Here is a 10,355-nt window from a genome sequence, read left to right as displayed (position 1 = left end):
GGGCCGGGCTCGTCAGCGCGAGAAGAGGGCGTCTGGATTGTTGGCTGCAAGTCTCGCGAGATCTCCGTCAGAGGATCTGCAGTGTGACGTTACCTCCAGTGGATTATGGGGAGAGAGAGAGTGAGCGGGGTAATCCCTCATAGACACCAAATGAAACCACAGCGCTTGGAAATATTACATAACATAGTATTGATATTCTAGGAGTACATTTGATCCATTCTAGCTTGTCCGGATCAGCTGGAGCCTACCCCAGCTCACCTGGAAATCACAAACAAGCATTTACTCACACATGGACACTTTACAGCACTGTTCTCCAAAATGCGGCCCGGGGGCCATTTACAAACAGCAGCTGGTCTTTTATTGGCCCGCAGTGCATTCTAAAAATCAAATTAAAAAAAGTATGAATCAAAATAAGAAATTAAAAAAATATATATAAAACAAAAAAAATAAAAACATGACAAATGAATTGAACAAGAAATGGAAAAATCAGCAGAAATTTTACAAGAATAAAGTCAAAATATGAAGAGAAAAAAGTTGTACTTTTACGAGAATAATGTCATAATATTGTGAGGAAATATAACGTAATTTTAGTGGCATAAAGTTGAAAAATTATAGATAAAAATTATAGAGATTTTTTTAAAGCTGTAAAAGAAACAAAACAAATAAAGTTGTAATTTTTGGAAAATTAGGTTGCAGAAAAAGTCATCATATTGCAAAAATGAGGTCAAAATATTATGTGAATAAAGTCAAAACAAAATGTACAAGAAGAAAGTTTTAAATTAAAAAAAACAACAGCAGCAGCAGAAATGGAAAAAACATATGTAAGTATGTAATCAATCCATCCATCCATCTTCTACCCCTTATCCGAGATCGGGTCGTGGGGGCAGCAGCCTAAGCAGGGAGACCCAGACTTCCCTCTCCCCGGCCACTTCATCCAGCTCCTCCCGGCGGATCCAGAGGTGTTCCCAGGCCAGTTGGGAGACATAATAGTCTCTCCAACGTGTCCTGGGTCTTCCCCGAGGCCTTCTATCGGTTGGACTTGCTCTGAACACCTCCCCAGGGAGGCGTCCGGGTGGCATCCTGACCAGATGCCCAAGCCACCTCATCTGGCTCCTCTCAATGTGGAGGAGCAGTGCTTCTACTCCGAGTTTCTCCCGGATGACAGTGCTTCTCACCTTATCTCTAAGGGAGAGCCCTGCCACCCTACAGAGAAAACTCATTTCGGCCGCTTGCACCTGTGATCTTGTCCTTTCGGTCATTACCCAAAGCTCATGACCATAGGTGACGGTAGGAACAGAGGTCGTCCTGTAAATTGAGAGCTTTGCCCCTTTCGGCTCAAATCCCTCTTAACCACCGATGTAGAGTCCGCATCATCTGTCTAGCTATAGTGGTGGGTCATGTGACCTCTGTCATGACAGTCGGCCATCACTTGGCGTCACTCAGAACCAAGCCATAGTAAACAGCACCTAGACCATGCTCGTCATTGGCATAAACAGTGCAGCTGCTTTTACTTATGGCGGCATCACGCCTGCTCTTTCAACTCCCCTGCAGATGTTTAACGGCAGCCTCAGGTACATACGCGCCGACGCCGAGGCGAGAGGCTCCACGCGAGCAGTGACAGCCTAATAAGACAAAGCTGCGGCAGTGACCTTGTTCCCGCAGAAAAAAGGAGGCTAATAACAGGCCTAAATGTGGAGGCGCGGTGAGGCCTGTCATGAAAAGTCAGCGTGAATCATTCCAGACGTGGAAATAAAAAGATCATCAATATCTACGGCCGCGCTTCACGTTGTGGCGAGATGGAGAAGTGCGGTCAGGATGACACAATGCAGACAAGTCCAAACATTCTGACGTCTGTTTTCAAACAAAAGGGGCCATGGAGGGGCCGGCCCTGGGGTTAAAGGTCAGCAGGGCATCTCATTTGTCACGCATGTGGACCGCTTGACATTTCCATCAACAGGTGTTATCTATCTTCTTTCTTCTTCCTAGCGCTGCCTGGCTTCCATGACAACAGGCTCTTTTGCATTCAGGTTAAATAAAGCTTGGGGGGGCGCATGAATCATCTGTTCAAGCTATTCTCCTTCTTCTACACTAAATGACATTCCCATCATCTCCATACACACACTTGGATACAGGAAGCTGCACTTTCAAAATACACACACATATATCATCCTATCTTACAGCAGGGGAGTCCAAACGACAATAATCCATCCAAACATCTTGCTAGCAAATGCTTTTGCGTGTATTTTCTCAGTGGCGAAAAAAATGTAAAATAATTTATGGAACCGAGAAAAGAAGGCTTATAAATTGTCCCCTTGCACAAAGAAAATAAAATGTTGTCATTTCTCCAATCTTTACGTTTTTGGGAGTGGGTGCGGGGACGTATGTTGTTGCCGTAAAATAGATGGACGGATGGCGTAGATTACACATCCCTAACATGTGACTGCCAAAAAATAGGTCGACCGGATGTAGACACGTTCTGCACAACCAACAGGTGGTGTCTCTCTCTCTCGTCTCTCTCTCCTGTCCGCACCGCCCATTGACTTCTGCAGACCACTGTCAATCAATCTCCTTTGTGCCGTCTCTTGCGGCGGTCATGGCTAGCAAACTAGCTAACCGCACAGACTGTAAACAATAGAGGAAACACAAGAAGCTAACCGTTGGAGGAAAATAGCGACAGCAGGAGCAATGTGTTTTAACAAGGACACAAACACTACAGTACAGCCGAACGTCGCCAGGATGAAAAGGCACGGTCACAGAGTGAAATAGGTGTGATTGACTTAACCATTTCTTGTGTAGGTTGATCATTCAAATTCAAAGGAAATGTGAACTTTGAGATGTGATCAAATGTTCATGCCTGTCTGAGGAAAGTGTCAAGTGTATGGTGAGGGCTTTCACAGCCTTAAAACATATAGAATCATTGGAAACTAATTATGCTGGCTACTTTGTGGATTTCACTTATTGCGGGCAATTTTGGGAACCTATCCCCCTTGATAATCGAGGGAACACTGTTTTGTTACGCCGTGTATACCTCTGTAGCGCAGCAAATCTGATGTAAACAAACACGGTTGGCTTACAATGGCGCCCGCGGCCCACAATGCATCGTACAATCACATGCAAGTATGACAAGACTTTGTCTAGTGGCCCGTGTAGAAGACTACATGTCATCACTATGTCTTTGAATGCATCATCTGAGTGACTTATTTTTCTATTTGACTGGGGCAGGACCTCAACCACTGACAACCATGGCCTAAGATTTGGAGGTGCTGAGTCTCATCCCAGAAGCTTCACACTTGGCTGCAAACCGCCCCAGTAAAAGCTGAGGTCATTCATGAATATATTTTTGAGCAATGGTGATAGAGTGGTGAGGGATGACTGGACAGCAATTCCAAAAAGTCTTTGAAAAGAAAAGAAAAGGCAAAGAATAAAAGTGACTGCTCTCTCTGAAAGATGAGTTCCAGTGCCAACAATGGTCTGAATGTCGCCATTGTTTGCTACTTACAGTAAATACTGTTGTTAGTCAATGAGACTCAGGGAAACACTGCCCCTAGTGTTTTGCCAGAGAATTGTGCCAGAGAAGTCACGCACTCAGAATGAGTGGCAAGGCTGTGGCATAGTTTAACCTTAAGTAGGGTGCAGACCTCCACCCAAAAAACACCTTATTGGGAGACCGTATTATACACTTCCTGTTTGTTTTTCACAATATCCACGAAAACAAACATTGCAGACTCTACACTTGCTTTCCTGCGTATGATAAGTACAAAGGTCAAGGTCTTGTGTTGACAGCACACAATGCACAAACATTTGACATTTTATTTGTGCGACATCACCATGGCAACCTGTGGAGGAGGAGGAGGAGGAGGAGGAGGAGGAGGCGGGCTGGTGCTAAAAATAGCAGAGACGTGAGCGCGCTGGTACATATATGTCCATAAAGTGTGCACACCACATTCCCCAGATTACAGCAGATGGCTCGCAGATAGCAGCACACACATGCACACGCACACACACAGGTAGAGAGATAGAGAGGTGCAATTCAGGCGTGGGCGCTCACCTGGGCCGTGCAACAAGGTGATGGTGCAAAGGTCAAAGGGGAAAAAGTGAGTCAGACTGTCTGGAAGCCAAGCACGACTTTTACTTCTGCATCCTGGTGTTGCAGTTTCACTTCCTGTTTGACACGCTCACAGGCCTTCCAACTCCCCAATCCAGGAAGTCTCATCTTTCTTAGCTTCTCATGGATGATGGAGGCATTTTCTTTTTTTTTTCATGCGCAGGGTGAAGTCATCACTTTTTTTTATTCCTCTCTGATGTGCATGATGAGTTTGGCCGAAGCCTGCAGGGAAGAAAAAAACTTCAAGGTGGGGGTGGAGGGCGGGTGGGGGGCAGGAAAGAGTCCACGACATCATCTCTCCAGGCCTTTTAAGGAGCTCTTCCAGTGGATGGCTGACAGCGCTGGCCCACTTTCCCATCACAGCTTCCCAGCCCCGCTCTCTTCTCCCCCGCCGCGACACACTCAGGACGCCATGAGACACAATATGGCTGCCCGTGGTCTTGAAACAACTGCTTCATTTGCGGCACGCCTGCGTCGTGTCGCAGACATTTTAACGAGGGTGCAGGTACAAACAGATGGGAGTAAATTCATCACAGCTGTCCCAGGGGAGGAGCCTCCTGACAGGAAGCGGTGACAATAACAATAGGAATGAGGAGAAGAAAGAAAGTAGCGTGAATACCTACTCTATACTGTCACTTGCAGGATGCTGAAAAATACACCTTTAAGGTGCCAGATCTCATTGAAAATCCTACACAAATACAGTACGCAGTATGAAATCATGAAAAAGTGACATCACGAAGCCAACAAGTGAGTTTGTAAACTAAACTTTGTTGGGTACCAATCTCATCTGCTTACTCAGTGCCTTAAAAAAACTCTTATTGTGAAGGGCATCTTAGAGGAAACACACAAGGAAACTACAAACGAGGAGCATCCGACATGGCTGCCGCAGTGAGAAGAGAGATGGAAGCGGACAGGACAAGTGCACCCCAAGACAGCCCAGTTCATGGGGGCACACATTTGGGGTAGATGGGGTGACGATGAGACAATACACGAGATGAGATGTTAAGCTCACTTTTAAGAAAAGTACAGTAAAAAAAAATTGCAATCTACTCATTTAATTTCTACTATCTTACACTCTTCTGTGTGTATGCTAGCAGCCCCGCCTCCACCCACCGGGACAAAGAGGCTGTATGACTGACACAAGAGCTCACTCCGCTCATGCCGTTGTTCTATAGAACAAACGTGCCTAGGTGCTGAGTGAACGAACACGCACGTGGCAATAGATTGATTATCCACTTCATTCATTCATTCATTTATTGTCGGCCCGGGCGCAGTGCCCGCAAAACGTTTTTTTTTCTGAAGGAGAACTCGTCAGGTTTTGATGTGGTGAGATGGCATGCCGGCCCTACGGTCTGCGCTGCCGTAGAGGAGTGGGGATGTTTCAAGTCATAATAGGTATATGTGTCATAAAAGGTAAGATGTGTTGTGCTCTTGCACATCAGCTGCTCCACTCGCTCGGACTTTTCCGCACTCATGAACCCAACCCCCCCCCACACACACACACATCCAGCTGCCATGGCGACCGGGCCTCTGTATACCTCACAGCGCACGGAACCTCGGGCGCCCCTGTCCGCCTACGGGGTTTAGCAGATCCTCTCCTTGTGCTCGCGGTGGGGGGGTGAAACTTCAATTACCGGCAACACTTTTTCAAGCGCCGCACGGCCTATTATGGTCAAATGAGACGCTGTGGTGGGCCGGGAGCAGCGTCTCCTCCCCAGTAAATCTGAGAGCGTTGTCTCGCGCTCAGGGTGCTGTGACAGGCCAGGGTCGGGGGGGGTCACACCTCCAGGTGATGTGTTTCCATAAGGCCGCGGCAGGCGAATGCACATATATGGCATGCTCTTTATTTACTAGCCACCATTTTTCTGACTGGGTAAGACGCTATAATGTTATCTCCCGAGGACCCCCGCACCCCCCAAACCCCCAAGGCAGTCTGGACACTGTGATGTGAACTTGACAGTTAGCATACACGCTTCAGTGGTCGGCCCTGCCAGGAAATAAGGGACGGCGACACAGCTTTAACGTGTTTCCTATGCAGACGGTGAGGGAGTGGGGGGCCATAACATAAACAGAGGTTCATCTGGACGGTTATTGTCTCAGCCTGGGGTCTCCGCAGGGACACAGCTTGTCTCTGTCCATCTATAGACACACTGATGTTTCATAACAAACAGTCTGGCTGGAGGATGTAAACCCATTATGTCTCTCGGGGGGAGGGCGGGGGGGGGGGGGGGGGGTGGCATGTAAAAGAAGCCAGGTGCCTCTGTGCTCCCGACCCTCACTATAAACAGCACTCCCAGCGCAGTAAATGTCAGACATACTGTAGGTAGGCACCACTCAGCACACATATGCCACAAATGGCCTCATTGCACCCTCCACATTGACACATGACGGCTGAAGCAGCTGAAATGCGTCATGATCAAGTTGCGTGGACCACAGCGTGGGAGCTGCTTTTGTTTTGTTTCAGCAGAGCAAATTATTTCTCATCAGCGCTCTCTTCCGCCGAAGTCAGCTTGTGGTTGATGAGACAACTTCACCTCCAGCTGCTTGGACAAGTACAACTCCAACTCTTTTTACTCCTACCACCACTAGATGGTACTGTTGCACAGCCTCAACACGACAACGCTGTCTTCCGATGACGTCACAGTTTGTATTGTGTTTGTAGTCATAATATCTGAAATATGTGACATAATAACATTACTTTATTCACGTACATGTAGACACTTAATGCAAACAGGGTTCACCGTTTTTGACAACAATGTTTTTTGCCACAGAAATGTCGAAACATTTAAAGATAAAACGATAGTTGCTTGTCTGTATTCTTAGCTGATAGAAAAGCAAAATATAAATTAAAGACCAAAATGCGCATGACTGGAACTATTCTCTCATAATAATATTGTTTATAGACGAGTTATGAATTATAAATAGAATGTTCTTATTAACAGCATTCTCATACATGTCAAACATATGCAAATATTTAAAAACAATAGATTTGGTGTATTTTATAAGAAGCTTTATCCTTGAAAATAAACTTCATGCGTGAAAAGAAATGAAAGTGTATGCCTTAGCGAAATTCATTTTTCCGTAGTACGGAGTTGTTTATGTTAGTCCTCGTCTTTCCTTTTCTTTCTCTTTTTTGCTTCAATAAAGTTAGAACGAACTACAACTAAAATGGAGGTTAGAGCGAGAGCAGCCGTCGTAAACGATGCCGTAAAGCTGCCAAAATAGTCGCGCAGCGGCTCCTGACGTTCTGCCTGTGAAACCCCGTCTGTCTCTCCGTACGGCCCCTAGCTGAATACGGTATGTTCTTCAGTTCCATGCGTTGTTATGCCCTAAATAAGGGAGTTTTATACGCGTTTCCAAGCTAAATATTGTACGCTGTGTGTTTCAGAAACATGCCGGCAAAAGGTCCCCTGCAATCTGTCCAAGTTTTCGGGCGTAAAGTAAGTAAAATTGCTGGAATTCCCGCACATGTGGCGGTGTTGCTAACCCGTGTGGCCTGGGTACATTAGCATATCGAGCTAGCTTCTACGGAGCTCTTTTGCATTTTTGTTGACGTTATTTATTATTTATACTGATACGTATGGACCTGTAAGACGTTGTCGTCGTTATATATGTTCACATTGTGTCCGGAAACTGACGATGATTTAGGGTGTACCCAGTAAGCCACAAGCCGGCTACTCTGTATTGAGTTAGGCTAACGCAGACAAGCTAACAAGCTAGAGCGGACTTCATTGGAGAGTTTATCAAAGTCGGGAATTATCACTAACTACACCTGTCATTTTATGAGCTGTTGTCATTCTGTGGTCTTTTATAATTGACTGCCAATCAGCATAACGAGCTGCTAATGAGAATAAGACAGCAGTTGCAAGATGCTGATGAGGTGCTTACATGACAGAAAACTGCCACAGCAGTCGCCCACTGCAAGAGAGGCAATGGCCTGATTAAAGTCAACGGCAGACCCCTGGAGATGGTGGAGCCTGCTACCCTCCAGTACAAGGTGAGCAAGATAGATTTTACATTTAGCATGTCCAACTCACAAAGGTGTGTGAATCCATAGATGGGCCCATAAATGTGCCGGTTGGATTAGAGTTGCTTATGACATTTACTGTCGTCATGGTGCTGAAACATGGAACAGTTGGACATGTGCATTCAAAAGTGTAGAGAAGGTCAAATGAAGGTTACTTGTAAAAGGTTGTAGTGCATTTTAAGGTCATCCTGCAGCTTCACCCAAAAGCCAAATCTCCCTAACGACTTGTGGGGAGTGTACCTGTGTATTGTGTATGTGCATTTCATATGCACGTTGGATGGTCTCATGCAGCTGCTGGAGCCTGTGCTGCTGCTGGGCAAGGAGCGTTTTGCTGGAGTTGACATCAGAGTCAGAGTGAAGGGAGGTGGACATGTCGCACAGGTTTACGGTAAGCAACATTTGATAGTATCTTTTGGTACTCCAGACGTACAAATACTTGTTTGCCTCTTCCAGCCATCCGTCAGGCCATCTCCAAAGCACTGGTGGCGTACTATCAGAAGTGTAAGTACGACACGGTCCAAGTGATCATTATTATTAGCATTATGACGCAATGTAATTGTGGCGGCCCCCTCCTTGCAGATGTGGACGAGGCCTCCAAGAAGGAGATCAAGGATATCCTGATCCAGTACGACAGAACCCTGCTGGTGGCTGACCCACGCCGCTGCGAGTCCAAGAAGTTTGGTGGACCTGGAGCCCGTGCCCGCTACCAGAAGTCCTACCGTTAATCGCCATGTACATTTTCATAATAAAGAGGAGGAACAAAACATGACATTTTGAGCTGTTTTATCTGTTACTTAGCAGCCAGACGTGAGTTTTCAGCTTCCGTCGACTTGAAAATGCATTCATTATGAGTAATAAAAATTATGAGCTAGTAAATACAATGTTAACACACCAGTCAGACTAGCTAGGACAGCTCTAGTCTGAGAGCCCGGTGCGAGATCCAATCTATTTATCCTCTAACGGAGGCGGCAGGTCCAGACAGGACCGGTTGGCTCTTTAGTGGTGTCAAATGGGAGAAGGTGTATGCTGTCCAGTGCAGTGAGGAATGCACCCAGTTTTATGTCAGGGAAACGAAGCAGCCACTGAGAAGGCAGTCTAGACCAGGGGTGTCACACTCGTGCCATGGAGGGCCGAGACACTGCAGGTTTTCTTTCCAGCCAGTCACTAAAGCAGGTGATTTTAATGATCAACACCTCCTTCAATCTGAGGTGAGGAGCTCATAAATTAATTCACCTGCTGGAGAAACTGGTTGGAAAGAAAACCTGCAGTGTCTCGGCCCTCCAGGGCACCAGTTTGACACATGTGGTCTAGACTCTGGGGTCTTCCTGCACCTCAAATACATAGAGAACTCTTGTGAGGACACAAATGTACACATTTTGGACAGAGCAAAGGGATGGTTTGAAAGAGGAGTGAGTGAAGGCATCTCTGAGCAAAGAGGGAGGTCTGCAACACCAGCTTTCTCCCACGTACAATGCTGTCCTTTCATCTCTTCCTAAAAGCCTGTCTTTTAGCCTTTAAGAAATAAGCATTTGTCTGCAGATTGGTCCGTGACCATCATTACATCGGAAAGGGTTGCTAACCAAGGTGAGGCCCCACTCCATTGTATCCTAACCATCGTCATTTGACACCACCAGAGACCACCATTCCTGTCTGGACCTGCCTCCTTTAAAGGATAAATAGATTGGGTCTAGCACCAGGCTCTCGGCCTACAGCTGTCCTATCTAGTCTGACTGGTGTGTGTCCCACCTGAACTGATGAAGCCTGCTCGGATGAAAGGCGAAACGTTTTCGAAGACAACCTGAACAATCCAGTCGCCATTGATTGAATGCCCTGAATAGCGGCAGAGCTACGTGGTGGACGTGGCCACCCCTGGTCACTCTCCTGCCACCCCACTGGCCATCTAGACATTTCAGGTATCAACTCATTGCCACCCCCACATGAGTAATGGTCTCACTTTGGCCACCCCAATAAAAAAAATGTCAGGCTCCGCCACTGGCCCTGAGAATACAATGGCCTGGATAAATGAGAATATTCACAGGTGAAAACAACACTATGAACCCCAGGCAGGGAAGTGGAGATAAACTGTTCACTCCAAGATTAAGGTGAAAATATTACTTCTTTGTGAAGTATTTGATTGTATTTTAGTTGGGCGTCCACCTTGCGTTTCATGTGCTTTGGACCAGTTGCCAGCAGAGGGAGACAAAGAACAGAATAGCGCTCAGC

The 10,355-nt window shown here is 46.5% G+C and overlaps 1 protein-coding gene across 1 annotated transcript; it reads left to right on the top strand.

The window, feature by feature from the left end:
• Positions 1 to 7,305: 7,305 nt before the first annotated feature.
• On the top strand, positions 7,306 to 8,901 carry rps16 (ribosomal protein S16). Its single transcript, XM_054752600.1, has 6 exons — positions 7,306 to 7,402; positions 7,494 to 7,545; positions 8,001 to 8,102; positions 8,424 to 8,520; positions 8,586 to 8,633; positions 8,712 to 8,901. The coding sequence occupies exons 2-6, from the start codon at positions 7,498 to 7,500 to the stop codon at positions 8,855 to 8,857; spliced, it is 441 nt and encodes a 146-aa protein (XP_054608575.1). The 5' UTR covers positions 7,306 to 7,402; positions 7,494 to 7,497; the 3' UTR covers positions 8,858 to 8,901.
• Positions 8,902 to 10,355: the final 1,454 nt, after the last annotated feature.

This window comes from Dunckerocampus dactyliophorus, chromosome 15 (genome assembly GCF_027744805.1).
Source record: "Dunckerocampus dactyliophorus isolate RoL2022-P2 chromosome 15, RoL_Ddac_1.1, whole genome shotgun sequence".
In the NCBI taxonomy this organism is placed as follows: domain Eukaryota; kingdom Metazoa; phylum Chordata; class Actinopteri; order Syngnathiformes; family Syngnathidae; genus Dunckerocampus; species Dunckerocampus dactyliophorus.
This window is presented reverse-complemented; position numbering and strand designations above follow the sequence as displayed.